The sequence below is a fragment of the Fusarium proliferatum genome, assembly GCF_900067095.1.
Source record: "Fusarium proliferatum ET1 genome assembly, contig: FPRO_scaffold014, whole genome shotgun sequence".
Taxonomy (NCBI): Eukaryota; Fungi; Ascomycota; class Sordariomycetes; order Hypocreales; family Nectriaceae; genus Fusarium; species Fusarium proliferatum.
Window position 1 is genome coordinate 665512 of NW_022194803.1, and position 27134 is coordinate 692645.

Consider the following 27134-nt stretch of genomic DNA (forward strand, 5'->3'; position numbering starts at 1 on the left):
GGCAACAATCGACCATCGCTCCACCCCGACAAGACCTCCGTGTCTTCATCCGTCTAGAAGCCGGAGCTCCGGCCAGGGCCCACAGTGGCTACGCAATCCGGACCCTGATCCGGGAAAAACTCGGCGCCGTCTCAGACAAGATTCGACAGGTGTTTGAAGTCAGATCAGGATGGGCCATCCTGGCTGCCGACCTCGAAACGCGCGACTTTCTCCGTAGAGAAGCGGGCCGAGTGGGCGGCTGAGCTGGGAGCTATGGCAGTAGAAACGAACAAGGAATGGCACACTTATGTGGTCTCACACTTTCCCAGAAGACTGACCGACTTTCGCGGCAATGAGGTGGATAGTGACAGCGTTGTCAGCGATGAGATAGAAATCCAGACAGGGCTCAAGCCCGTTGATATACGTACTGGGAGACAATTCTCGGATAATCCCTTGACCAAGACTCTACTTGTGTCCTTTCTCAAGCCCACCAAGAGATTCTGGTCCCTCTTTGGCAGCCGTGCAGCCAGACTCATAGACAAAACCGTCCAACCTAAACAGTGCGAAACGGGGGACTACCACTTTGCCCGCAACTGCCGTAGACAGCCAGTCTGCCGACGCTGTGGCAAGACTGACCATATCGCAGACGGCTGTGCTGCACCAGAACAGTGCGTCAATTGCTTAGGGCCCCACGACGCCAGCCTTCGTAAGTGCCCAGCTCGGCCGAAGAAAGTGCGCGGCGTCCTTCGCCGGCTTACCAAAGAACAACGAGAACATGTCCGAATGGTGGGCGCGGAAACATACCGACAACGATATTCAGAAACACAGCTAGAGACGCATATGGAATCCCAACAAGGAGCGTCTGAACTGCGAAGGGGCGACATCGGACTAGATGAACAGCCAGACGCTCACGCTCCGAGTCCAGCTGCATCGGGAGCACCCTCGTGCATCATGGTGGCCACAGCTCCCCGGGCTACCTACGAAGCAGAGGAAGGAGCCTGAACACCATGGACTAAGCTCACCGAAGAAGAAGCGTCGTATAATTCTGACAAGCCGTACTCATGACTATGACCAGGAATAGGTACTCGCAGACACGAAAGAACGACAAGAAGCCTCTCAAGGCTTCCAGGCCAACGTCGGCAAGATCCCTCCGGCCCACGACTGCGCCCTGGCGCTAGCCGACTCAGAACGATATGACATTGTACTCCTGCAGGAGCCGTGGACAGCTCATACTAAAGCCCGCTGCCTAACCAAGAACATCGCGTCGACACGTTCACGCCAGTCGACATGTGGAACAGCAACGACACTCGGCCTAGAGTGATGACATATGTTCGACGAGACCCAAGACTTCTGGCTGACCAGATTCGCCCCTTTGAGACACGTGACATTCTTTGGATCACAGTCAACGGCATGACGATAGCCAACTTTATCGCAGAACGACGAGAAGGAGCCTTGAACACGCTACTTCGATGGCCTGTGCCGGAGCGCTGCCTCGTCGCTGGCGATTTAATCCAGACACCATAGTTGGCAGACGGGCCAAGCTACGAATCGCGGCCAAGAAATTGCAGACTGGACGTCAGAGAACGACCTCAACCTTCTCAATACTCTAGACATACACAAATCCGCACGGCAACACAATCGATCTTGCATTCACCAACCTGCCGCTGGCCGAAACTTTCGAGGACCACCTCGCCACTAGCTCCGACCATTTCACACTCAGCTTGACCTTCCCTGATATTAGATCGACTCCGATGCAGCCGGCCAAGATCCGAGTGACGACGGAAGACGAGCCAAACGGATTGTGAGATCGTAGAACTTGGAACCACGGAAATCCCCCTGACACACTCGACCCCTGCGGAACTAGACGAGCTTACGTTGGCACTCGTAAATCTACTAACATCAGCAGCAAAAGCATCTGGCCGGCCTGCACGCAAAGGTGGACGTCCAGCTCCCTGGTGGACGGAGGAGTGCGCCGACGCCGCGGCTACTTTTCGAGCCATCAGACGTAGCTACCCTCTGGGCTTCAACCAAGATGTCCAGATGGCCAAGCGAGACTTTCACCGTGTAGTTCGTCGTGCTAAAAGGAAGTATTGGCGGAACCTCATCGATAGCTTCTCCAGCAGCAGCGCTTTTCAAGCTGTCCGGTGCTGAAATCCCCTGGAGCCTTTCAGCCTCCACCGCTACAAGTCGACAATGTTGTCTATGAGACCCAGATAGACAAAGCCAATGCACTCCGACAGGCTACGTTAGAAGAAGAACTGCAGAGGACGACATTGCAAACCCTTGGACGCCTGTCACTCCTCGTAGACCGATACCGTTCCCTTCAGAGATCTCCATGGAAGAGGCGCAGTATGCAACCCTGAGCACAGGCAACACGTCCCCGGGATCGGACAACATCACAGTCAAACTTCTCGAGACAGTATGGCATATCATCGGGACACACATCCGCCGTCTCTTCGCAAGATGCCTTGCAACAGGCATCATCCAAAATTTCAAGGAAGCGGAGGTGGTCATGATCGCAAAACCGGGGCGCAGAGACCTCACAGAACCACGAGCATGGCGACCAACTCACTGCTCTCTTGTCTCGGCAAGGGACTCGAGCGGCTGATCGCACGCCGTCTGGCCTGGGCAACGGTGCACTTCAGCGTCCTTCACCCACAGCAAACGGGGGCGTTGCCCAAGAGGTCGGCAACAGACCTGGTGACAGCCCTGATACATGACATCGAAGAAGCGTTTGCGAGCAAGAAAGTGGCGACTCTAGTCACAATGGATATCCAGGGCTTTCGATAGGTCATGTGCATAGGCTCGTCCTGCGTCTTCGCGAACAGGGCTGGCCTAACCATTTGGCTCGCTGGGCTGGCTCCTTCATGAGCGGCCGGTCTGCGCGTGTCAGGTACCAAGACACCGTCACGCCCTCTTCTCCCCTACAGTGCGGCCTCCCTCAGGGGTCGCCGGTATCGCCGATTCTCTTTCTGCTCTACACTGAGCCAATCTATCGACTGGGCAATCCCCGGGGTCGCTTCGGCTATGCAGACGACACGGCCATCCTGTCCATAGCCGACACGTTAGACGAGACTACTGCTATGGCATCCAGCTCATCGCCGAGATGGTGCGAAGGGGCGCAGCGAACGGCGTTTCCTTTGACACGAAGAAGACCGAAGTCATGCACTTCTCCCGTAGCAAGCTCGGACTGCCCGCAGTACGCCACGGCGATGCAGAGAAGCACCCCGAATCAGCTCTGCGCTGGCTTGGCATCTGGCTGGATACAGGCTATCGTTCAGGTCCACGTCGAGAAGTGGGCGGCTAAAGCGAAGACAGTAGCCTATCATTTACGGGGTCTCACTAACACGATACACGGCCCTCTACCGAGCGCCGTTCGAAGTGCTGTCAGAGCATGTTGTCGAGCCAGTGCTACTTCACGGCTTGGAGGGCGTGGGTATCCAGGCAGCACTAGGCCGCGATGGAATCAGCCCACAAAGGAACTACCGTCGAGCAATCAGCATCTCATACAAATAATGAACAAGCCATAATCAGGCCATGAGAGCGATACTACCTGTCTGGAAGACGACTCCCCGCCATCCTACATAGGGAAAGCGGTATACCACCAATTGACCAATTGCTCGAAGCAAAGCGACTAAGATTCGCCGCAACGACTTAAATCGCTAACGAGGCTCACCCTCTGGCGGGCCGAACGCGCCCGCGTCGACCGCCTGACCGACCTACCTACCACGACCTCATCAAACGAAGATACCAAATACAGACAAAAAGTGTCTTCAGGACACGTCTCCGACGCACCGACGAGCTGCTTGCGCCCTGCGAGCGGCCAAAACTCGTCCAGCGATGCTTCCATCAAGAACAGATGCCTCCACTCCAGATGGCGTCAAAAGAGAAATCGACCGGCGCCTTCCTCCACTGGGTTGAGAGACTCGGACCCGCTCCACCTTGGGTCGTATACTCAGATGGCTCTCTATCCTCGGAAGGAGCTGCAAGCTACGGCTTCCCCATTCATCAGAACAATGTCCCCATCTTCGATGGATCAGGTCGCCTTGGGCCTGCCGAGGTCTTCGACGCTGAAGCTACTGGGGCATTAGAGGGCCTCAAAGCGCCCTGACCTGCAAGGGTCAGCAGCGCAAACCATTTTCATCTGTCTAGATAACCTCGCGGCCGCCACGGCCTCGAGGCACGCCCTCCGACTCCTCTCAAGACGTCTTTCTCGAGTTTCAGGCTCTAGCGGCATCGCACGGAGCCACACAAGTACTCTGGGTCCCAGGACACTCCTCTATCCCTGGCAATGAACAGGCGATAAACTGGCAAAAGCAGCGTCATCACTCCTCGAACCTGAAGGTGCTCAACCAACGCTGGCTTACCTACGACGGATCGCGAGACAAAAACCAAAAGAAGCATTCGAGACGTGGTGGTCTACCTCCGCTCCTGAGCAATACAAGAGACTCAACCTCAAGGCGACTAAGGCTGCCCACAGAGCTGACGCTCCCGCGCGCAGCCTTACACCACTTGCTGGCAGCGAGGTCCCTCCAACGGGGACTTCGCCGCGTATCACGAGAGGTTCGACCACGGCGATGCGCGCCTGGTCTGCTCATGCGGCCGACGCAAAGCACCGGATCATATCTTCTACTGCAGAAAGGCCGCAGCGCATCCGGATGGAGGCTAGCACCCTCACCGAATGCAGCAGTCAATCTAGCAATAGGAAGAGACTTTACCAAGTTTATCGATCTGTCTAAAGACAGCGCGTTCTTTGGGAAAATTTGCCCTCGCTACTAGGCGCCCACGACTTGAGAAGCACTCGCAACTCTCTTTCTTTCTCTACCATCGACGTATTTCCTTGTTACCTTTCCTTTCTCTCTCATATACTCACGGCCAGATGAAGGGCGGGCCAACGCCCCTCATTTGGCCGCGACTACCTTGAGGCAGTTTCAAGCTGCCGCATGCACAGGCTGATCTCAGCCTCCCTGATATCAGGCTCCAAAAGCGGCTGTAATGTCCCGGCTGCGCCTTGTCATCCCGCTGACGGGTAACAAGCTCGATAGGATGCGCCATTTGTGCCGATGAGATGCTGGATAGAGTGTGTTTGGTCTACTAACGCGGTTGCAAAAATTGGAATCTGAGGGAAGACTAATTTCGCGTCGCGAATGACTAATCGCCCTTGTAGCCAATGGTATTTCTGTAATTAGCTTATAGATAGATCCCCAATTCTCTAGCTCAGCACGTCCTGTGCCCCAGCAGGGGACTCTCGGGGCCTACGGCCCCCCGGACGAAAAATATACATAACATAACATAACATACGAGTTGCAAAAGCTGGGGATTATTCTAAGCCAAAGAAAGCAAAGTAAGCGGCGCTACCTGTCTTTGGCATCATCAACGTGGGTCTATAGATCATCCCGGCATATGCCGAGGAGTCGAGTGGGCCTCGACAGACGCCGCCGGCTGACTTAGTACAATCGTGGACCAATAGACAATCCGTCAAACGTCTGGGCTCTGCTCAATCTTGACATTCATCACATCAAGGGCGTAGACCAATATCCAGTCTAGCGATAGAATCGGATATTTAAACATCCCTTCTAGAGCCTTCAACTCGACCAGCAGACCAAATAAACAAACGCACACCAGAACATACATACACGTGTCATCTAAGCATTCATCATGGTTCGCATCACCCCCTTCGCCGTGGAGCAATGGATGGACGCCTACGAGACCACTCCTGGCGTCCTCAACGTTGCCGAGACATGCGCCGCCTCCGTCTCCATTGACGACTTGGTCGCCATGTCCACCGGCCCCGCCAAGAACCCCATCGACACGAGCATCAAGCTCACGTATGGCGCGATCCCAGGATCTCAGACTCTTCGCGAGCGCATCGCTGCCCACTGCAGCACCGAGGGCGTGCAGTTGGCGCCTGAGGATGTCATCGTCACTCAGGGCGCTATAGGTGCTAATTTCTTGGCCCTGTATACGCTTATAGGCCCCGGTGACCATGTGATCTGTGTCTATCCGACGTATCAGCAGCTCTACGACACTCCACGCAGTCTCGGGGCAGAAGTGACTCTTTGGAAGCTGAAGAAGGAAAATGGCTTTGTGCCTGATGTGGATGAACTAGCGGGTCTGATCAAGCCAAACACCAAGGTACGGATTACTGCTCACTGTTTTTACGTTCGACCCTAGATACTGACATCGTTAGATGATCATCATTAACAATCCCAACAACCCAACTGGCGCACCAATCCCAAGCAGTGTTATCGATCGCATCGCCAAGATTGCAGAGGACAAAGGTATCATCCTCTTCTCTGATGAGGTATATCGACCGCTCTTCCACGGCGGTGCATCTGGTGGCGATCACACTGAAGTGCCCAAGCCAGTGACGACCTTAGCGTACTCCAAGACCATCGCAACGGGATCAATGTCCAAGGGCTATGCCCTAGCAGGCATCCGAATCGGGTGGATCGCCAGCCGAGATCGATCCATTATCTCTGCCATCATGCTCGCACGCGACTACACCACCATCAGCGTCTCCCAGATCGACGATCAAATTGCCAGGTTTGCCCTGTCACCCGAGGTCAAGCCCGCCTTGGTACAACGGAATATCACCCTCGCCAGGACAAACGCAGCCATCCTCAAGGAATTCATGGAACGGTACAAGTCTGTTTGTTCATGGGAAGAGCCTAAGGCCGGTACGACGGCGTTCATCCGTTTCAATGACAAGAATGGGGATCCTGTGGATGATGTCAAGCTTTGTCTTGATTTGTTGGATAAGGCTAAGCTCCTCTTTGTTGCGGGATCTCGCTGTTTTGGAGGTGATACAGACTTCAAGGGGTATGTTCGTATGGGCTATGTCTGTGAGACGGATGTGTTGGTTGATGGCTTGAAGGAGCTCGGAACTTATATTGATAAGGTCTTGGTGTAAACCTGCTGTTGTACATAGTATTATTAAAGCCTCTTAAATGTAGAAGATGTCTATTTCTGCATAGTGGAGGATATCGCTCTCTTATTGCTAATCTCAATAATTCGCGAGTTACTTAGGCGCGTCAGTGGCAAGTCAGCATTACCAAGGCACTTGTTGGTTTAGTAAAACTATTATGTAAAATTGAATGGCAAAGAGAAGCTTCAGAGAAATAGTTTCTATACTTATAGAGAAGCCCTCCCCGTGTGTGTTTGTTGGTCTTTTTTGCTTTTGTGCCTCGGGGCTGGAGTCTCTCTTAGCCTATCTACCTTATCACAGAAAAGCCCTCCGCTTGTAAAGGAAATCGATCAATCACTTCTATCAAGAGTCCATTAACGATACAGACGCCAATCCTCAATGATGTCTCTTCAGCAAAGCCACCAAATGGAGGAGCTGGGCATATCCAAGGCAGCATCAAAACTCCGCAACTGGCGAAGATCCTGCAAGCTCGAGATCAACCTTGCCGATTCTTACCTCGCCAAAATCTACTCTTCTGGATCTGTTGTACAAGGCCATATAGCTATTTCACCGGCTGCTGATATTAGCGCTTCCTCCATCACCATCTCCCTTGATGGCGCCACGACGATTCGCACAGTCGGACAAAAGTTGACAACTACGACTACACACCGATTTCTGAAGATGGACTCAATTTCCTCCGATATTCTTCCGTTGGTCGGAACAACGCTCAAGAAAAATGGCTCGTATGAAATACCTTTTCAGTTCACCTTACCCGATCAACTGGACTCGACGGCGTGCACACACAATGCTATATCAACGACTGTCACGGACACGCATTTATTGCTCCCCCCAGCAGTAGGAAGAGATTGGTATCGAGATGACATGAGTCCTGGGGTCGTCAAGGTTGAATATGGAATCAATGCCTGCGTTACATCGTACTCGTTCCTGAATAAGGGTAACAGTCAAGTCTTTACGGCCAAGAGAACCATACGCTTCATTCCAAGATTAAGCGAGAGCCCGCCTCTCCATGTATCGCTGACAAGCCCGCGATATAAGTTGCGAGGCACGAAATCTTTTCGGGATAATTCGCTCAAGCGTCCGGTCGGAACCATCAGCGCCGCAGCGATGCAGCCTGAACCACTTCATCTCCAAGCGTATGGAACCGCCATTGTACCTACGGTCATTGATGTCACATTGACGTTCAATCCTGACATCGATGGGATCACGCCCCCGAAACTGGACAGCACATCTCTTTCCCTCCGATCCTACACTTGGCATCAAGCCGACCCGTACCAAGCATTCCCTGACCAGGATGAAAAGCCCAGCCTCAAGCAGCCATTCGTCGCGACCATTGCGTTGGCCGTCGACTGTCCGCAAATATCATGGGCACGACATGGTAATCATGCACTAGAGGGCAAAACTCCAGGGAGCTCGTCTGTGGAGTTTTACAGTTCTACGCTGCAGCTACCATTGTCTGTCTCGGTCGTTAACAAGACATTGTTGCCGACATTTCATTCCTGTCTTGTTTCTAGGACTTATGATGTCTGCTTGCGTCTTGGGTTCAAGAAGGGGGATTTGACAACTGTAGCACCACTCCAAATTATAGCTAGTCCTTGAACTACAGCCATTTACGGGACCTAGAATATCGTGCAATTTATAGCTAGCCAGTAAATAATGTGTTTGTATAGCAAACCATCCAGTTGATGTTGTTGTGGTTATGTGAGCTTTGCTTTTTAACTTTAGACTCGACATGCCATGGCTCACTGTATCTGAGCGGGATCTTGAGAAAGCCACAGGCTGGAATGGGTCAAAAGCTTACATTGGCGAGGCTAAATCATGCTTGCAATTATGTTGACCGATGGATTCTAGATTTGCCTGCTGCTCCAAGCCATGCACTTAAACTGGCCGCGCTAGCCTTAGAAAGAGTTTCCTGACAGGGCAAGTCGAAGCGCCCCCGAGTCTCGAGCCCGGAACATGCTGTGATTTGTCTGCTAAACAGATAGTGGAGAAGCATGACCTCCAAAAAGTTCCACAAACTCCGAGTTGCTCCAAGTACATCGTTTTTCTCCCTCACTATCAGCAATCATGAGATCATTCCCCTGTGGATGCTGGACATGCAAGCTCAGACATCGGAAATGCGACCTCCAAATCCCTGCGTGTAGGGAGTGCACCGACCGACGCCTTCCGTGCCATGGCTACGGCCCCAAGCCTGCCTGGATGGACGGATCAGCTGCCGAGCACCAAGAGCTTGAGCGAATCAAAAAGGCTGTCAAACAGTATCTCAAGAAGCTTCGGAGAGGTCAACAGAATAAGAGCCTTGGGAGAGATGCGGCAGTCGGATCATCGACTGAGCGACGGACCCGGGTCCAGGCACCGTCAGCTCCAGGCGTGACCGACCTTTCAAGTCCGTCATCACCACAGACAGCTTTACATCATGCCTATGATGATCTTGAGTCCACAGAAACGCTTGCAGATGCTAGCAGTAGCCTCACAGCCACTCGAAGCTCATTTCAGGACTCAGAAGCCGTACAACCTGTCTTGACATCACAGAATCCCACTCCGTCTTGCGTCTTGTTTCCCAGGCTGGCATTCCTAATCATGTACTATCTCGACCATGTATTTGTCTGGCAGTTTCCTTACTACCAGTTCAAGTCATCCTTGGGGAACAGAGGCTGGCTTCTCACATGTCTCAGCAACGGCGGCTCGCTATCGCACGCTGCGCTGGCACTCTCCACCTTGCATCGAGATGCATCTCAGAAGGGGTGCTATTATAGCCAGGAAGCATTCGAGTTCCACTCGATGGCCTTGAGAGAGCTGCGTAACCTCTCACAGCACACTGAGACTGAAACGCTTCTGAACGATCCGGCTAAGCTTGCGGAATTTATAGCAGCGAGTTTGACATTAATTAGCTTCGAGGTAGGTTATTCAATTAATTTCATCTTGCTGTATAACTCATTCTCTATTTTGATAGGTGTTCAATGGAGCTGAGTACGATTGGCTTCCGCATCTCGACGCCGTCACGGCTGTTCTCGCTATGCATTCACCGGGCGCCTTGCTCCAGACCTCATCTGTATCAGAAAATTCCTTGCCTTCTCCAATACATACCTCCCGTGATGATGGCCCTGAAGTACAACCTGATTTTAACTTCCTCGTGGCTGAAGCATTGTGGCATGACATATTGGCGTGCGCAACGACGGGGCGTGTCCCACGGATACCTTATCGGCAATGGCTAGAAGGCTCAGGTATCGTAATGGCTGATCTGATGGGCTGTTACAACTGGGTCATGATTGCAATTGGAGATTTGGCACATCTCAATGCCTGGAAAAAGGATATGAAGCAAAAAGGGACCTTGAGCGTGCCGGAATTAGTGAGGAGGGGTCAAAGAATAGAAAAGGAACTACAAGACGGCATCACCGAACTAAAACGAGCTGCAAAGGTGAGTCCTAATAGCATCATCAGGCTGCATAACTAATAAGTCAAAATGAACAGGCGGGAGGGGATATTCGAGGCAACGTTTCACCGGCTCCCTACGTCTCGCATATTTTCGCACTTGCATCATTAGTCTTGTCGAGCACAATAGTCTCGGGTCCCTGGGCATCTCTTCCGGAAGTCAAGGACGCGGTTTCAGAGTCGGTCATCGTGCTGAGGAACTGGCCCCAATCCGTTCCTCTCCGGGGACTTGTTTGGCCACTCTATATCATTGGATCCATGGCCGAGGCCAGTCTACATGGCGTTTTTGAGTCACTTCTATGTAAAATCCGGGAAGAGAGTGGAGGGTTTGGAAATAGTGCTACTGTCATTAAGCTCCTGGAGGGCCGTTGGGCCGCGCCGCCCATTCGTAATGATGATGGGCTGGAAATGGTGTTCCAAACACGAGGCAATGTATTACTTACCTAGGGCCTTCCCTTGGAAGCAAAGACGCTTCAATGACAAATTTAATTTGGAGTCCTTTCATAAGTAGGCATGTGACCGTGAGCGTGCCATATGACATTTACAGAATGAGGACCTCTTTGATGAGAGCTCTCTTGTCAAGATAAGACTTCCAAAATCTGTATAAGAAGCATGGGTAATCATTATTCCCGAAAATCAGTTATCGTGGAAAGCAGACTGGGAGTTTACCAAGCCCCACTGACACCAGGTTCACGGGATATGTCTTGCACGGATACAATCGGCTCAATGGCAGCCGTCCTGGGAAGGCAAGTCGAAGCGCCAGTATATCCAAGGCTATCAGCCCTCGCCAACAATGTGTCTGCCATTTTTTTTTACAAACATCAGGTACTTCAAGCATCCTGTTTCTCAATCTTTGAACACAAATCAGCTACCCTAGCTCACCTGACGAAAAAATGAAGTTTGAGCGCATGCCCATCGAGATAGAGTCGCCCGAAGAGTACGGCTACGACAAGATCAAGTACAATCTCTCAGAAAGCTCCGTTACCGATCAGACCCTGGAGTCACTGGGCATCAAGGTCCCCAACCTCACGCTTCTTTACAATGAGCACCGCGGCGAGACCAAGTTGCGAAGGCTCATCGCCGACGACGCTGGCGTGAGTGCAGACGACGTTCTCATCACATCTGGGGCTGCTGGGGCGCTGTTCATCATCACAACCTCCCAATTGGGTAGCACCCCGGACTCAGGGCGTAATCATCTTGTCGTAGTACGACCCAACTACGCAACCAACCTGGAAACTCCCAAGGCTGTTGGCTGCGAGATCTCATACATCGATGTCACCTTTGAGAATCACTTCCAGCCCAACATGGACCAGGTTGAGGCTGCTATCAAGTCCAACACTCGTCTTGTGTCCGTGACATGCCCACATAACCCTACCGGCTCTACACTCTCTCGGGAGGCACTCGACAGACTTGTTGCTATCACAAAGAAAAAGGGTGTTCTGCTACTTGTCGACGAGACATATCGGGACATTGCTTTTGCCGAAAAGCTCCCTGTCGCCGCCTCTTTGGGCGATCATGTTCTGAGCGTCTGCTCACTTTCAAAGTCCTTTGGTATGCCTGGAGTCCGCATCGGTTGGCTTATCACCAGCAACAAGACCCTCCAGGAAACGTTCCTCGCTGCCAAGGAACAGATCAGCATCAGTGGCAGTGTCATCAACGAGTGGATTGCAGTCGATGTCTTGTCCCGACGTGAGACAATCTTGGGCGACACAACGAATGAGATGAGGGTCCGACTTCAGATGGTAGAGTCTTGGATCGAAAGCGAGGAGCTGCTGGAATGGGTCAAGCCGACTGGTGGCGTCGTCTGCTTTCCTCGTATTAAGAAGGAACCTAAGGGTGGATTTTCGGCGTTCTACGAGAGGCTCCTCAATAATCATGCGACATATGTTGGACCTGGTCATTGGTTTGAAATGTCCGATAGCTTTTTCAGGCTCGGCTATGGGTGGCCTACTCGGGAGGAGCTTGAAGGAGGAATGAAAGCAATCTCGGCTGCGCTGCGAGATGAATAGGATGCGTATCTTGGATACTCGCATTCAATAAAATCTCAAAACAAAACATGGAACTTACCTTGATGATGACTACTCGGTTTGAACTGCCCGATAGAATTTCCAGATTCAGTATGGATGGCCTCACTCGGGAGGGGTAAATAACGGAGCGAGTTTAAAAAAATATCTCGGTGCCGCAGCGCTAGATATGCAGGTAGACCAGAACAGTCACAACGGCCCATAACATTCTAAAACACTCCAGTAATATATCACTGCTGCATCAAAGCCAAGGTCAGCTTGCATACTCCCGCCGCCGAATCTGGGATTATCGCCGCCACCGAGAGGGATTTAAACCATGCCTCTGGGTATATGATTCCAGCCCTACCAATTCTTCAGGCTGTTCAATCTCCTCTGTTCTTTATCAAACTGAAGACAACTCATCAATATGCTTCTTGAGCACTTTAAATCCAGCCATTGGTGGGCTGCCGCTCTGGCCATCATCGCTTGGTACATCGTATCTTCTATTATGGCATGGTATCGTCTACGTCATATACCCGGGCCCTTCTTAGCCAAGTTTTCATATCTTTGGCTTGCCCGATTAGCTCTCAGTGGCAAACAATACCAGGCTCACCTTGAGCTCAATAAGAAATATGGCCCTATAGTCAGGGTCGGCCCGTACGAGGTTTTTACGGATGATCTGGAGCTATTGCGCAGAATCAACGGCACGAAAAGCTCATATGCTAAAGGAGCATCTTACAGCGGTTCCCGATTGAATCCCTGGCATGAGTCTCTTTTCATGATGAGGGACCCGATAGCCCATGACAAAATGAAAGCAAAGCTTATATATGGTTACAGTGGAAAAGAAACAATGGGTCCGGAAGTTGCTGTTGATGAGCAGATCATGAACCTCATCCATCTGATACAGGATAAATATATATCTAAGCCTAAAGAGTTCCGTCCGCTTGTATGGTCAAAAACCGCAGGCCTCTTTACTTTAGACGTCATCTCCCGCCTTGCGCTAGGCCAGGAATTTGGCTGCTTGAACAGAGACGAGGACATGCACTGTTTCTTCGATACGCTGAACGATTATCTGCCTGTTGTTTCGTTAACAACCGACGTTCCATGGCTTCGGAACATTGTCTTCTCTCCCCTCTTTCTCTGGCTGTTTGGTCCGAGTATCAAAGACAAGAAAGGAATAGGGAAAATGATGGGCCTTACCAATAAGGTTGTTGAGGAATTCTACCACGGTGATGGCCAAGTCAAGCGGGATATGCTCGTGAGTCTCTTTTATCTACCGATTGAGGAGTCTCAGAGCCCTACTAATACTCCCTGAAGAGTTCATTCAAGAAGCACGGGTTGAGTAAAGACGAATGCGAGATTGAGTCAATATTCATGTTCGTCGCAGGTTCGGATACCACGGCATCTGTTCTCAGAGCAGGCATGCTTCACATCCTTGCAACACCCCACGTGTATTCGGCCTTGAAGCAAGAGGTCGCAAACGCCGTCCGCGAAGGATGGGCTTCGAGACCAATCAGCAACGCAGAATCGCTTTTTCTACCATATATACAGGTTCGTAATATGAATTACTAGTGGAAACATAACTAAAGATATCAACAGGCTGTTGTATATGAATGTCTTCGTATCCGCTCTGTCTCGACCAACATGAGTTTCAAGGAGGTTCCAACTGGCGGTGAATTCCATAACGGAACATTTCTCCCTGCAGGCACCAATATAGGAATGAATTTCTCAGGACTCCTCCGCTCAGAGACCTTGTTTGGCAAGGATGCCCACATCTTCAGACCAGAGAGATTCACGGAGGTTGATGATAAGACAAGTGCTAAGCTAAAGCGAGATGTTGAATTGACCTTTGGGCTTGGGAGATGGAGTTGTTTGGGGAAGCCGATCGCCTTAATGGAACTGAATAAGATTTTCTTCGAGGTACGGACTAAACCGATGCAATTGCTCGGATGCTAACGAGAGCTCTAGCTCTTTCGCCACTTCGACTTCCAGCTGGCTGAGCCACATCAGGCAATGCAGTTTGACTCCTATATGTTGTTTCGTGACAAGGGTTTGGTTCTCAGAGTTACTGAATCAGACCTGAGAGATCTGAAGTCAATAAAGGAAGACATTTATTGAGAGCATTGAATACAGAGTGTTATTATCATCAAACAGTTCTGAGAAATGACACAAATCACGCGGCCGGCGCTTATTACATGCAATACCATAAAAGGGAGACATCGTCGATGGGAGCGATAGGCGAAGCGATTACTAAAGTACAAGCTGGGTACTATGAGTAGAGAGTGGAATCAAGTTCAGCAAATGGTTTATATTTCACGGGCTTGAGCGCCAAAGGACATGGTTAGGTTGGACAGATGCCTAAAACGTGGCTGATGCTGATGCGCTGATTGTCTATTGCTTGGCTAAGAAGTTGAATGAGCTGGGTTTGAGTACATTGGGTACAAGCCGTGTGAACCCATCCTCCCTAGCCTCTGCTATTGTGCCGGAGAACACTTCCGTTGCTTTCGCGCCCAGAAGCGGCATATTGGTAAGGAGGCCCTGCGCGAGTAGCATGGGGTCTTGAGAACCTGAAAGGCGGATACGCAAGTCCTAAGAGGTCAGCAGAGTTGACATTTCGTGTGATCCAGGCTTACTGCATACTGGCCCCATACTCCTTGGGTGTCATCTTCACTCTGGTTCGACAGATCTGTTGAACTGCGTTGTGCAAACGATGCAACATCGTACAGCTTGGAGCAAAACTCGATAAGACCATTCAGATCACATTCCTCTCGGTCTTGGAAGGATTGCAGAAACACGACGAATGTCCTAATTGATTCGACGTTCAAAAGCACCTCTGAATCTCCAGGACCATTGAGCACTGCTGTCAAGAGGATCAGAACAGCACAGACTGGGTAGCAGATGATTTGCCTGAGACATCAGTATACGAAATACATAATCAGGCAGGCGCTTACCATAAAGATGCCAATGGCTGTGAGTATAGACCTTGAAGTAAGGAGATTGTAGCTCTGGCGCTATGCGTGGGGAGAAGTGTACTCAGATGCAAATTTGGCTGTTCTCGTTCGATCAGCGTGAGAGGGACACTATAAAGCTTCCCCATAGCTGTATACAGTTTCCAAGTAGAAGCATAGTAGGCAAAGCGGAGCTGTATGATGCCGAGATTGTCCACTTGGTCCAATGCTGTGGGCTGAACGTCTGGAGGCAGTTCTGTCCTCCATGACTCGAGGTCGATATCTAATTCAATAAGATCCTGGATCATCTTATCACAGTTCTTGGAGAGTGACGAGCCAGGACTCGAGCATCGACTTATTCTCGACTGAACCTGTGCCAATGATGACATATGCCTCAGTAGATCTGTACTAAGGCCAGCGTCTGTTACGAGGCCCTGTGATGGGAGCTCGGTATAAACTTCTTCAGACGGGGCGGGAAGGTCAAAGTTGAGCGACGCATTACATCGGAGCACGTATATCGTCCAGAAAAGCCTCTTGCGCCTTTCTACGTCGATCACGCTGTTTGACCCATGAATATCTTCCAACTGCAAGCCAACGCTGTGGCCAGCATGCGCCGCCGCGGATAGTAGTGCCGTAAATGCGCGGGCGTCAGCAGTTCCCCTCATAAGCAAAGCCATAGCAATCAGCGCTTGACAGGACTCGATACCGTCAGCGTGCATGACGATCTCTGGGAAGATGGAAGAGGCATTTTTGAAGTATGCCCATGAAAGAGGGTACAAGTCTTTTATTGCCTTGTTGTCAGCTTTCCATTGAATGCCAGTGGCAAGTAGAGCGTTCAGTGTGGCCCAACGAGTAGGATTAGCGTGACAGTTTGATGGGCCCGCTGAATACTGCTCATTGAAAAGCTTCGAAACATCGTCGGTGCTGAAGAGCGACTGCGCTTCATACATGTCTTCTAAGGCGTGGGGTATCAAGTGTAAAATATACTCTGTCAGGGGGAGTGGGGCGAAAACTTTTCGTTCAGGGTTGATGTTGTTCTTCTGAGCATGGATTATGGTGCTGGTGATCTCTTCTGGCCATGCCAACGGCAGGGACTGAATTTGATTAGCCGCTGTTGTCTCATGGCTATCGGATATCTCATCGGAGTGTCCAGGATCTACAGACCCTGAACTTACATCGAGATTCACTGTAGGAGAGCCTTTTAGTGCAACTTCGACATTCTTTAGGCGCTCCTCTAGTGTTTTGATGTACTGCTTGCTATTGGCAATCAACGATTGAGTCCTTCATGTTATAACGGAACGCACCTTTTGCCACGCCCCCTACCTCTCCGCTCACCGTAGTGGCATGTCATCTTTCGATTCAAGCATCTTTGACAACTCGGTAATTTGCCGTCACATCGTACTTTGCTGCTTCTACACGGAACACAAGCCTATTGGATTTAGTCCTGCAGGGTAAGACGTATGACTGCGGGGGCTTACATTCCCAATTCGCCGGCCTGTTCCATCAGCGACGGCCCGCGCGTCTTGAATATCCATTCCGCTCGTTCAGTAGTTCAAATTACTGATAGATGGTATCATAGAATAAAGAGTCAAAGGGTTTCATGCTTGTCTTTGAAGTTGGCGTTGTTTCTAAAATCGACCCAATTGATTTGTCAAATGTCACAAGGGTCGGAATTAAAATACATCCGACATCACTTAGTAATCATAGGCAAGGAATGCCTATTCCCCACAAATTTCCTCCTGCCAACCAGGACTTTGTTGATCATAAGCTAGCTACTGTTGAATCTACTTTCCCCAAGCCTCAAAGAGAAGGTCCTTGATCTTTCGCGCCTTGACCTCAGGGAACGCCTCATTGAGCGTACGCTCAGGCTTGAGGTCGAACTCCCCTTCAGCAAACATGCGACCAAAAGCAGCACAGAAGCCCTGCAGCATCTGCTTGGGGAAGAACGAATACATCTGCGGGTGAGAGGGCAGCTCTGTGACCCTACCGGCCTTGAGGTCCTCGATCGAGTCATGCGTGATCGTGAACTTGGCGCCCTTGGCCTCCTCGGCGTATTGCACGAATTGATTCCACGAGACCTTGTCTCCAATCACATACGACGCCTTGTCCCATTTGGCAGCGCCAACAAGGACCGCGATAAAGCGCGCGATGTCAAAGGTATGAGTGAAAGTCACAAGCTCGTTCCCAGACCCGGGAATGGCGGCGAAATTGTTGGCGACGTCGACGACCAGAGCGAAAGGGCTTTGGTAAGACTTGACCTTGGGAAGAACCCAGGTGTCGGCGAAGAAGCCGTTGTAAACAACAGTGTACTCGAGTGTCGAGGTTGCTTCCAAGGCAGCAATGACACCGCGCTTGGCCCGAGCGATGGGAAAATACGATGCTATCCTACGCTCGAAGGTTAGCCTTGTTCTCAGGTTTGAGTGACATGGCATTGCAGCACTGACTGTTCAGTGTATTGAATGCCATAAATACTGGGGATGTATCGTTTCGTAGATGCTGATTTCTCAGCTGCTTGGATCAAGTTCAGCTCGGCTGAAACGTCATCTAAGGCGTTGATCGTGGATATGACGATTTCAATGCTGTTGGTTTCGAGCATCGCAGCAAGTTTATCGACGTCGGTGTAGTCGACAGCGATAACCTTCACTCCTTGTAACTCTTTGGCCTGGAACATGTGTCAGATCTCTTCCTGTCAGGTTTTGTAATGTGATATAATTACCTCTCGAGCCAGGACTACCACGGTATCCTGACCCTTTTCGACGATGGCTTCAACAATCGCGCGGCCGAGCTTTCCGGCGCCTCCAGCGACAGCAATAATAGCCATGGTCTTCGTGTTTTGTTTATTTTGCTTCTTCTGTTGATAAAGGTGTATGTCTATCCAGATACGATCAATGAGAGAGATAGATGATGGATGATAAGAAATGTTCCGGGAGGTACAGAGACTATTTATGAAACTGCGTGGTACGCATAACAGTAAAGGATTGGCAGCATAATAATGTAGATTAGCCAAAGACGGGCGGTTGTGCGGATAGAAAGCCCCTTAATTGAGCAAAGGATGATAAATAAATGCCGGGTCGGAATTAAAATACTGCCGAGACAATCGTGGTTCAGAAACTTCCCGGCATCGAACGGAGAAAGGTCTTGCCAGGATTCCATCCGTACTAGCCATGTAGGCTCCGAGAATTCCAAAGCTCAAAGTCTCAAACGAAGAGAAGCTCCTGATCGATACTGATCGTATCCAGAACTTTATTCTCTATTCAAGTTCTCTACCTCGTCTTGGGGCAGATGCTTTTGACTCGTGAACAACGGCTGCACTGCTCAATAACTTCTTGAATCTCCGTAAAAAATTGACATTCATGCCCCCAGAGATAGAATCCTGGTGATCATATTTAGAGCCTGATGCAGACCTACTAAACGAGCTGTAGTGCAGTAGACAAGTAGCAAAGTCAGGTGAAATAGAAAAACGAAGATCTACGGCTCCATGGAAGATGACCTAGGCCCAGTCTGAGGTACCATAGTCCTCATCATACAGGGCAATCCCGAGGCTTCTGTGTCCAAAGTTTGTATGAAGACTTGATCTCAGGTGGAGAACTTAAACATCGAGCACATTATGTATGCACCACTTGGTTATGAGCTCAGTCTTATTAGCGTTTAGTTTATCTTTGCGGGTGATGGCTCGTGGAAGGCGGAAAGGCTTCCTAGACTGACTCCCATGACAGACCCATATCTTCAGGCTCAGCTTCCACTGTGAATATCTGCAAACCAAGTGAGTCGCAAGGGAGGACGTTAGGGAAATCTCAAATAGTTACGGCACGATGCAACACAGCTATCAATCATCGAAGAAATTGGTTATGACAAAACATCTATTGGCTTGACCCCTGAAGCTTATGCATGAGATACTGTGTGTACCAGGCGACCCTACGTGTATAATTTTGTTCTGGAACTGCATGAACACTGATTATGAGGTAAGCTTTGTGACACGACCATCTGTGGTAGTTGTTAACATAGACGTTCCTAAAATAAGCTCTATGAAAACTTGAATCGACATGGGAGACTCTCGCAACCGAAAAGTCTTACTGAACCCTGGCCAATGGGTCGACCACGCTGTATACAATGTCTCAACTCTGAAAATAGAGCTACAATCGCGTTTTGATAGATGGCCAATGAAGACAGAAATGTCAAGGCTTCTTGGCCAGTTTGCGATTTAAACTTTCGGTCTTGCAAGTTAAGAAATCCCTGCCTCTGCTCTGTATGGTGCTGCCCAACATTTAACTTTGATACCGTCGTGTGATCTCGCAAATAACTTCAATAACAGAAGTCTGTGGTGTGGCAATGAGCCCAGTCACGAGCAAAGGTTGGCAATAACAGCTATAAAAGCTCGCCTTGTCCCCGTGTCCTGACGAGTTTCATCTTCCTTCTCATTCTCACCATTCTTCAGAACTTTACATTTATTCTCTACGATCTGGTCTGAAAGTGCCCAGCATAACACAAACATCACCATCAACGACATTTGTCTTTACATTTCTCAGAATCCCCAACACTATTTATCTCCTTGTCATACTATAACCACCAATACCAACCGTCTATTATAATTAATTGCCCTTACTATTTCGACAATACACAGTACAGCAGCAGCAACTCCCTCACTGCTGACACATCTGAAATGGCCCATCACATTTCCTCTCCCAATTCTTGGACTATCACCCCCAGTCGTGAGTCCCAATCCTCTGCTCTAGATACCGTATAGAGAGTCTAACATAAGACAGCAATGGAATCCGTCCATCCCAACTTTTTAATTCTCAAGCACAAGGTCGATACCGTCGGCGACAAGGATGGCCCTTTCGTGGCCTTGTTTATCAAGGGCTCGAAGTCCAGGGCCCGATGGGAGGGTTGGGTTGACGAGAGACTTGTCCATGAACGCGATGAAGGAAAGCTCATGGCCTACTGGCATAAAGCTGGCGGAAGAGATGCACAAGGCATCAGGGAGACGTGTCCCCTTCGAATCCTGTACGCTCACCGCCGCAGGGAGAACGGGCAAGGAACTGAATACTTTGTCCAATACGTCGGATATCCTAATGACGACGCCATAAACCAGTGGGAACCGGAGTCCAAGGTGCTCGAAGCTCAGTGGGACTGATGATCCTATCCTCGCTGTTCATGCTTTTCACTCCCAGATGGAGGTCAAAACTCGTCCGATATTTGCCAGCTTTTATCCCTGTCCTTCCGAGTGCGACACTTACATATTTCATCACAGACTATATACCCTCGATGGCATGAGACGTCTCCTGGAAAGGTCTCTTCTGCCTTTTTGCGCATCTTTTGTATCAAACGGCAATGCACTCTTGTCGCAATCAACGTTCATATACAACAATATATACTCTATGTAGAACTTGGCAGCAAATAAATCGTTCTTAAGAGCCATGTTGTTGTTACCTTCTGATATGCATTTCCTGAACTGTGCATCTCAAGATCTTACTAGTGGCATCTTTCGATATGGAAAATAAAACCCCAATCTCTCCGCGCCAATTCTAATGTGCTGTGACTTCCCTTCTAATCGCGAAGATCTCCGTTGTTGCTTCGACTGCCAACTTGATGGGTACTCGGGATCCTCGGAGTATTCGATGCCTTTTGCTACCATCTTGACTTATAACCAAAGCAGTTTGACCGACTTGATCTCTGTGACACATTCAGTTAATGCAATAGGTTGAACAAGCCAAACATCGTTTAAACCCGCGTAGGGCGCAGAAATATTCCAAGGCAGTCCGACAGCGGAGAGCCCTATCCCAAATATGGCAATCAGAACAGGAACCCGTCCATCGACAGACAGCCGCATAATCGTTCCGCCGACAACTTCTGGTTATGTCAGCTTTCTGCTGGTTACAAATAACATCACTATGAGTGGTCCAGTGCATCACAATTACCTTCGTTGTCCTGTCACACCTTATTCTACCAAAAAGAGTCACGATTTCACAAATGTCAGCTGAAGAACAACGCGCGGCCTCACTTCGAGATGCCGAGAAAAAGGCTATCGAGCTATTCGATGAGATTGAGAAAAGTCTCATCCGCCCTGGCATCAGCGAGAAAGAGTTGAACAACGAAATCCATGCTCTTGGTGCTGAGCGTCATGGTGTGAGGACTCATTGGCATAAACGAGTGATTCGCAGTGGACCCAACACATTGAGGCCATTCGAGGATAACCCACCCGACAGAATAATTCAACAAGACGACATCCTCATCGTCGACCTTGGGCCTGTCTTTGAAGAGTGGGAAGCTGATTTCGGCCGCACCTTTGTATTGGGAAACGACCCTAATAAGATTAAGCTGCGCGACGCCCTTGAGCCAATCTGGATCGACGTCAAAGCCAGGTACTGCGAGAATCCAGACATGACGGGAGAACAACTCTACAATATTGCCAAGGAGGCTGCTGAGAAGGAGGGTTTTGAGTTTGGTGCGCCGATTGCGGGACATATTGTTGGGTCTTTTCCGCATGAACGCATTCCTAAGGACAAGATTACCCTTTACATTGCGCAGGGGAATAGCAACTCTATGAACACGGTTGGCAAGGATGGGAATAAGAGGCATTGGATTCTTGAGATTCATTTGCATAACAAGGAACTCTGATTTGGTGGTTTTTATGAACAATTATTGACAGCTTAACGTCTAGTTCTGTAGGCAATTCAATCACCTTAATCACCTCTTACGAGCTAGGGAAGTTGTTTACATTCAAGACCAATGCTCTTTATGTATTAAATGTCAAGGGGTGCTCTGCTAGCATGAGCCAAAAGTTGGTATCAAAGTCCTGTAGATTACCTGTGCCCCATAGGTCCCACGATGTGGAACCAAGTTCGGGGTCATCCTGAACCGCAGCATCAGGTGCCTGTACAGTCAAGCGCCGTTGACTGAGTCTGGATCTGGAGATACTATCCAGAATATTCTTGATAGTCTGTGTAGCTCCAGCCAATAATGCATAGTTGGCATCCTCTTTATAGACCAAAGTCCCAAATTCAATTTCGGCGACCAACACGCCGAGGTCTCGAAGTACCTTGGGACTAGCAACTGCTTCATGTTCTGCAGGTTGCTGATTCTGGAGCAAGGACAAACAAGTGACACCTGCTGCTGCTAGACCGTAGTATACCACCTGTTGGAGTCGTTAACATTGACCGTGACCGTAACCTAGCTGGGCGCTGTCTTACTTTCCAGGTGAGAGATGTTCCAGAGTGCACTAGGTGATCTTTGAAGAGGATAGCTTCCACTACGAGGCCGAGTATTTCCTGTGCAATATTGCGGAGTTGAGTATCGGGTTCTGAGACTCGACGGACCAGCGCGAGATGCTGAAGAAATAGAACGTGAAGGTGTTTGAGCTTGGCACCGAGCATGAGATCTAGCTCAGCAGCTGGTCGATCATAAGATTTCATAGGCATTTCAAGCCGAAAGTGTTGCGGTAATGATGACCACTGCAGTTCTGCGGTGGTTTGGATGTGGCTAGACATGTCAGCTGGACTTATGCATCAGAAGATATAACAAACCGTGCTTTCTCAACTCTCTTGTCAAATTGCTCTTCCCCAAACAGCTCCACTATGATCTCCTCCTTCAGAATCGCACAAAGGGCTGCCCAGCGCGCATCAGCAAATAGGTCGAGCTTGGAATCAGGGGCCCAGGTGTAGGAGTAGTACGCATCGAGGCTGAGCTGCCGGAAATGACAGAACTTCCTGGATATTCGGGGGGGTCTGCCGAGAAAGATGGATACATTCTTATCAGCGGAGTAAGAGGATGCAAATGCCGCTTGGCGTAGACTTCGGAGGAAGGGCGGTATAGGTCCACTGCTCTCCAGTTGCTGGTGATAACCAAGAGCGAATAGAGAACTCGAAAGATCCCCCAACCTCCTCCAAGACTCATAACCTTTACCAGTTGTCAGAGAGGCTTTCTTGTGATAGTTTGAGGAATAACTTGCTTTGATCACCATCGACAAGAGAATGCAGGATGAAGTTTTCATATTGAAGTATGAGCTGTAGGTCATTGAGGCAATCCATGGAGAGACAAATATCGATACATCTGTCAGCAAAGTGCATGGTCAATCGCCGTATGTGTCGTAGCTGGGCCTCAGTAGGGAAAGGGCGTGTAGGTTGACGAAATCCCATAGTCGCCCTTGAAATGGCAATGAGACCCAAGCATATACTCTCCCAACGACCATTTACGCGATTAAACTGGGCGCTATACTCCTCAAGAGTCGTATGTGGAGTCGTCAGGAGAGGCTGACGGGAGTTGTAGAAGAAGGATCTAGAGATGTCCTTGGCGTCTATGACTCCCTCTCCTTGTCCAACTAGAACAAGGCCGATGGTCTCAAGACAGGCCTGTGTAAACATGCTACCCAACACAAGATTGGCCCCAGTTTGAAGCCATGACTTGGCTAAGTCAAGGCAATCTGAAATGCTTGCATACCGACAAAGTTGTTCAATGAGTTGAGCGCCATGGGATATGTGCGCCTCATTTACTCTGCTATTGGATGACGAGAATGATTGAGGTTCGGAATCAATACTCTCAATCGCCATTTCTGGCTCAAGCCCAACAGGTAAGTGACTGAAGAGCGCGCTATGACTAGAAGATCCAAGATATCCGGCGTTCGGGTACAGATGATGCCTAGGCAACATACCCCCTGAAGCCGAGTCGGTAATTCCACGTCCTAATGGACTAGCCAAAACTTGGGAATCTCTTGTCAAGAATCAGTTGTGGGATCAACTCGCAGTGAGGTAGGGATTGGTTTACTCATCGGATGTAATAGGACTCTCCGAAGCGAGTACTGGAGCCACTGGCGTCTGAACTGGGCTAGAGGCTAACGCCGATCTTACCGGCCCCTTGGCTTTCTGGAATGGCCTGGAGCGATAGACACAGTCACTGGCCCGGTTTTTGGAGCGGCATCTAGAACATACGGGCTGTCCATGGTCGCATGCCAGTTTCGAGGTCCGACAAGGATTGCAAGCAGGCTTTCTCCGTTCTTTCGGCATTCCAATGAAACGTAGTGAATAATTGTTCAGGTTGCGGTGTTATGTTACGGAAGACAAACCAGGCGTCGGAGAGAAGAATCGCCCCTCGGCATTTGTCCTTCGGAGAATCGTCGGATCGGAGAAACGTAGCCAACAACGTCATCGGACTCAGGGAACGCCCCCTTAGACCTGTGGATAACTTTGCATTCAGCCCGAAATTTATCTTATGTGCGACTCCGAAGACGGAACAAGGAATTTACTACTGTGATATAGATACTCCAGTCCTTCAAGGCATTAAAATCGTCGTCTCGTCATCTTATCTAGATATCGTATCCCTGATAGTAAGTAGTAAAGAGAAATGTAGCGACAGGGAAGAAACCGGTTTTGAGGTCGTCAGTCATGCTACAGCAAGTTATACGCAGGAAGAGCTGCTCGAATACGAGACATTTGAAGTCCTTGAAAAGCCCCATACAGGTCCCAAGGAAGGGCCATGGACGGCATCCAGATACTAAGTCGAGTGAGCTTCAGATTGACTTTACAGAGAACTTCGAGTAAGGGATAAGGAAGCAAGAAAAGAGTTAGCGCGATATTGTACCCAGTGAAAACCTCTTCACTGCTCCCAGTCTTTGACATTAACAACTGCAGATTGTCAATAAGAGAGTTGGGACATTGACAGGATGGTCGCATACTCGTGGACCAATCGATAAAGGTCAAGGTTGGGACAACTGGTTTATCGACCTTTCGCAAGGCCCAAAGTGCCCCAATCCCATAATGTTACGGATATTGTCTTCACTCATTGACGCTTACCTTCTCTGACTCTTCTATGCCTTCGAGATCTTGGCCATGTTTCTCTGGTTCTCTGCGTCAAAGGTCACCATAGTGAGATCCGCACTGAGCTAGTCCGCCGAGGAGGAAAGAGTTCATTTTTCTTGACATAGTACTAAGTCGCAGCTAGACTGTACTATCAAGGCGCATCCTTTGCTTATCTAGATACTGGGCCAGTGGCCCCTCAGGTGCGTCCTCCCGACCCATCAGAACCTCGACCATCCTCAAGCCCTTGCCGTCACTCAAAGCTTTACTACTTAGGGCATCTTCGAGTTCACCCCAGTTCTTAGAAGAATAAGTAAATGTATCTTCCGGGGCTCCAAAAAATCGGGGGGCCTCTAGGTAACGCCACGATGGTACATCGTTATACCCCTGGGTCAGTCCATGAATACACCTCTCAATAGTGTAGCCATCATTGTTGATAAGAAAAACAACGACGTCGAGATCATGTCGAATAATGGTAGAAAGTTCTTGGGCAGTCATCTGGAAACTGCCATCGCCCATAAGTAGAACCGTGCGTGCATTGTGAATGCCGGACCACTGATTAGTACTCATTAACTCTTTCTGGGCGAGTGCAGTGCCTTGGGCAGCAGGAAGCATGTATCCTATAGAGAGCCAGGTCACAGGCCCGAAGTACCTAGTGTGAGACGGCAGGGGAATATGTCGAGCTCCGTAGCCAGCTGTGCCAGTCTCGGCCATTAAAATGTCTCCTGGCCGAAGAAAGTTCCCCAGTAGACGCCACACATTCTTTTGGTCAATGAGTCCATCTGAGGGAAGACCAGAAAATGACAAGAGGCTGTCTCTGGGGAGAGTAGGGTAAGGCTCATACTTGTGTACCCTGGAGAGATCCAGCTCATGCAAGAGGCGAGCTAGAAGCGGTTTAACCGGGCAATTTCGAATCATCTCGTTGCCTAGTTTGACCTCCGTATCCATAAATAACATCGTGACCTGCGGATCCGGAATGCTTGAGAACAAGAAGGTGTTGGTTGAAGTGAAATGAGGACCAAAGCAGAGAATTAGATCTGCGTGGTTGATAAAATTGCGCGATGTAGAATTTTCAAAGCTTCCGTTGTAGACGCCATGGAAGTTTGTCAAACCTTCATCAACCAGAGATTTGGAGTATCCTGTGGCCCATGTTGGCCAGCCGGTAGCTCTGACTATTTCTTGCACTTCGTTTACCACTCTCATTGGCCGCACCTCGCCGTCGACAATGATGAGGGGTTGCTTTGCAGAGTAAATCTTGTCCAGGATCGTGGCTACTGAAGCCGACGTCAACACATTTGGTAGGTCGCTTGGCAGTGTCAGTGTATGACTAAGGCGAGATGCCGATACCGTGGCATCGACAAGGTCAACAGGGACCTCGATATAGACCGGTCGAGTGTGTAGGAGACATTGTTGCAAGATTGAGTCGATCTGGTCCGGGATAGTTCTGGTATCTACTAGCCTGGTTTGGGCAACAGTGACATGGCGATAGATTTCTGCAAAACGTCCATATTCTCCGTCCCCAAATGTGTGATGAACAAGTGATCTCGACTCTTGCGTCACTCTAGAGGGAATGCCCACAATATGAATCACAGCCGCTCTTTCGGCGTATGCCCCAGCGATGGCGTTGACAGCTGAGAGTTCTCCGACGCCGAAGGTGGTCACGAGAGCGCCGACTCCTTTGACGCGAGCATAGCCATCGGCTGCATATCCGGCATTTAGTTCATTGGCATTCCCAACCCACGTAAGGCCAGCCGGCTCAATGTAATCGGGTAGAGTGAGATTATAGTCGCCAGGCACACCATGGACTGAAGTAACATCCAATTGGCGCAGCCGCTGGAATAAATATTCCGCGACTTTGGCGGAGGATATCTTCATATTTTCGAAAGACATGACGTGAAAACAGAGAGTGTAGTAGATAATGCTGCCGCTGTTCAAGCTAGGTTCTATCAAGTGAGTTTGGTGTGTTATATAAAATAAAACTAAGCCCCAAAAGTTGAGCGTGATACCGCTGTGAGCGATTTCGCCGAAAGCGTAGATAACACTCCGACACCTCGCCGAC

General features: G+C 49.8%; 13 protein-coding genes across 13 annotated transcripts; 9 read left to right on the forward strand and 4 right to left on the reverse strand.

Annotated features, from left to right (window-relative positions):
* Positions 1-252: 252 nt before the first annotated feature.
* FPRO_03930 (uncharacterized protein) lies at positions 253-981 on the forward strand (the record flags this gene model as incomplete). Its single annotated transcript, XM_031223965.1, has 1 exon — positions 253-981. The coding sequence occupies one exon, from the start codon at positions 253-255 to the stop codon at positions 979-981; it is 729 nt and encodes a 242-aa protein (XP_031089272.1).
* Positions 982-3085: 2104 nt separating this feature from the next.
* FPRO_03929 (uncharacterized protein) lies at positions 3086-4090 on the forward strand (the record flags this gene model as incomplete). Its single annotated transcript, XM_031223966.1, has 2 exons — positions 3086-3274; positions 3740-4090. The coding sequence occupies 2 exons, from the start codon at positions 3086-3088 to the stop codon at positions 4088-4090; spliced, it is 540 nt and encodes a 179-aa protein (XP_031089273.1).
* A 1547-nt stretch (positions 4091-5637) lies between these two features.
* FPRO_03928 (uncharacterized protein) lies at positions 5638-6892 on the forward strand (the record flags this gene model as incomplete). The annotated part of the gene is made up of 2 exons (XM_031223967.1): positions 5638-6114; positions 6170-6892. 2 exons carry the CDS (start codon positions 5638-5640, stop codon positions 6890-6892), a joined length of 1200 nt encoding a protein of 399 aa, XP_031089274.1.
* A 396-nt stretch (positions 6893-7288) lies between these two features.
* On the forward strand, positions 7289-8503 carry FPRO_03927 (uncharacterized protein; the record flags this gene model as incomplete). Its single annotated transcript, XM_031223968.1, has 1 exon — positions 7289-8503. The coding sequence occupies one exon, from the start codon at positions 7289-7291 to the stop codon at positions 8501-8503; it is 1215 nt and encodes a 404-aa protein (XP_031089275.1).
* A 468-nt stretch (positions 8504-8971) lies between these two features.
* FPRO_03926 (uncharacterized protein) lies at positions 8972-10783 on the forward strand (the record flags this gene model as incomplete). The annotated part of the gene is made up of 3 exons (XM_031223970.1): positions 8972-9802; positions 9858-10322; positions 10376-10783. The coding sequence occupies 3 exons, from the start codon at positions 8972-8974 to the stop codon at positions 10781-10783; spliced, it is 1704 nt and encodes a 567-aa protein (XP_031089276.1).
* A 446-nt stretch (positions 10784-11229) lies between these two features.
* Positions 11230-12345, forward strand: FPRO_03925 (uncharacterized protein; the record flags this gene model as incomplete). The annotated part of the gene is made up of 1 exon (XM_031223971.1): positions 11230-12345. The coding sequence occupies one exon, from the start codon at positions 11230-11232 to the stop codon at positions 12343-12345; it is 1116 nt and encodes a 371-aa protein (XP_031089277.1).
* Positions 12346-12766: 421 nt separating this feature from the next.
* FPRO_03924 (uncharacterized protein) lies at positions 12767-14457 on the forward strand (the record flags this gene model as incomplete). Its single annotated transcript, XM_031223972.1, has 4 exons — positions 12767-13597; positions 13657-13890; positions 13939-14259; positions 14308-14457. 4 exons carry the CDS (start codon positions 12767-12769, stop codon positions 14455-14457), a joined length of 1536 nt encoding a protein of 511 aa, XP_031089278.1.
* A 273-nt stretch (positions 14458-14730) lies between these two features.
* FPRO_03923 (uncharacterized protein) lies at positions 14731-16638 on the reverse strand (the record flags this gene model as incomplete). The annotated part of the gene is made up of 5 exons (XM_031223973.1): positions 14731-14928; positions 14973-15246; positions 15291-16381; positions 16463-16544; positions 16592-16638. The coding sequence occupies 5 exons, from the start codon at positions 16636-16638 to the stop codon at positions 14731-14733; spliced, it is 1692 nt and encodes a 563-aa protein (XP_031089279.1).
* A 433-nt stretch (positions 16639-17071) lies between these two features.
* On the reverse strand, positions 17072-18108 carry FPRO_03922 (uncharacterized protein; the record flags this gene model as incomplete). Its single annotated transcript, XM_031223974.1, has 3 exons — positions 17072-17672; positions 17732-17949; positions 18004-18108. The coding sequence occupies 3 exons, from the start codon at positions 18106-18108 to the stop codon at positions 17072-17074; spliced, it is 924 nt and encodes a 307-aa protein (XP_031089280.1).
* Positions 18109-19947: 1839 nt separating this feature from the next.
* FPRO_03921 (uncharacterized protein) lies at positions 19948-20421 on the forward strand (the record flags this gene model as incomplete). Its single annotated transcript, XM_031223975.1, has 2 exons — positions 19948-19996; positions 20051-20421. The coding sequence occupies 2 exons, from the start codon at positions 19948-19950 to the stop codon at positions 20419-20421; spliced, it is 420 nt and encodes a 139-aa protein (XP_031089281.1).
* An 836-nt stretch (positions 20422-21257) lies between these two features.
* On the forward strand, positions 21258-21905 carry FPRO_03920 (uncharacterized protein; the record flags this gene model as incomplete). The annotated part of the gene is made up of 1 exon (XM_031223976.1): positions 21258-21905. The coding sequence occupies one exon, from the start codon at positions 21258-21260 to the stop codon at positions 21903-21905; it is 648 nt and encodes a 215-aa protein (XP_031089282.1).
* A 118-nt stretch (positions 21906-22023) lies between these two features.
* Positions 22024-23647, reverse strand: FPRO_03919 (uncharacterized protein; the record flags this gene model as incomplete). The annotated part of the gene is made up of 4 exons (XM_031223977.1): positions 22024-22422; positions 22478-22766; positions 22811-23183; positions 23245-23647. The coding sequence occupies 4 exons, from the start codon at positions 23645-23647 to the stop codon at positions 22024-22026; spliced, it is 1464 nt and encodes a 487-aa protein (XP_031089283.1).
* A 1569-nt stretch (positions 23648-25216) lies between these two features.
* Positions 25217-26965, reverse strand: FPRO_03918 (uncharacterized protein; the record flags this gene model as incomplete). Its single annotated transcript, XM_031223978.1, has 1 exon — positions 25217-26965. The coding sequence occupies one exon, from the start codon at positions 26963-26965 to the stop codon at positions 25217-25219; it is 1749 nt and encodes a 582-aa protein (XP_031089284.1).
* Between the last annotated feature and the right edge of the window lie 169 nt (positions 26966-27134).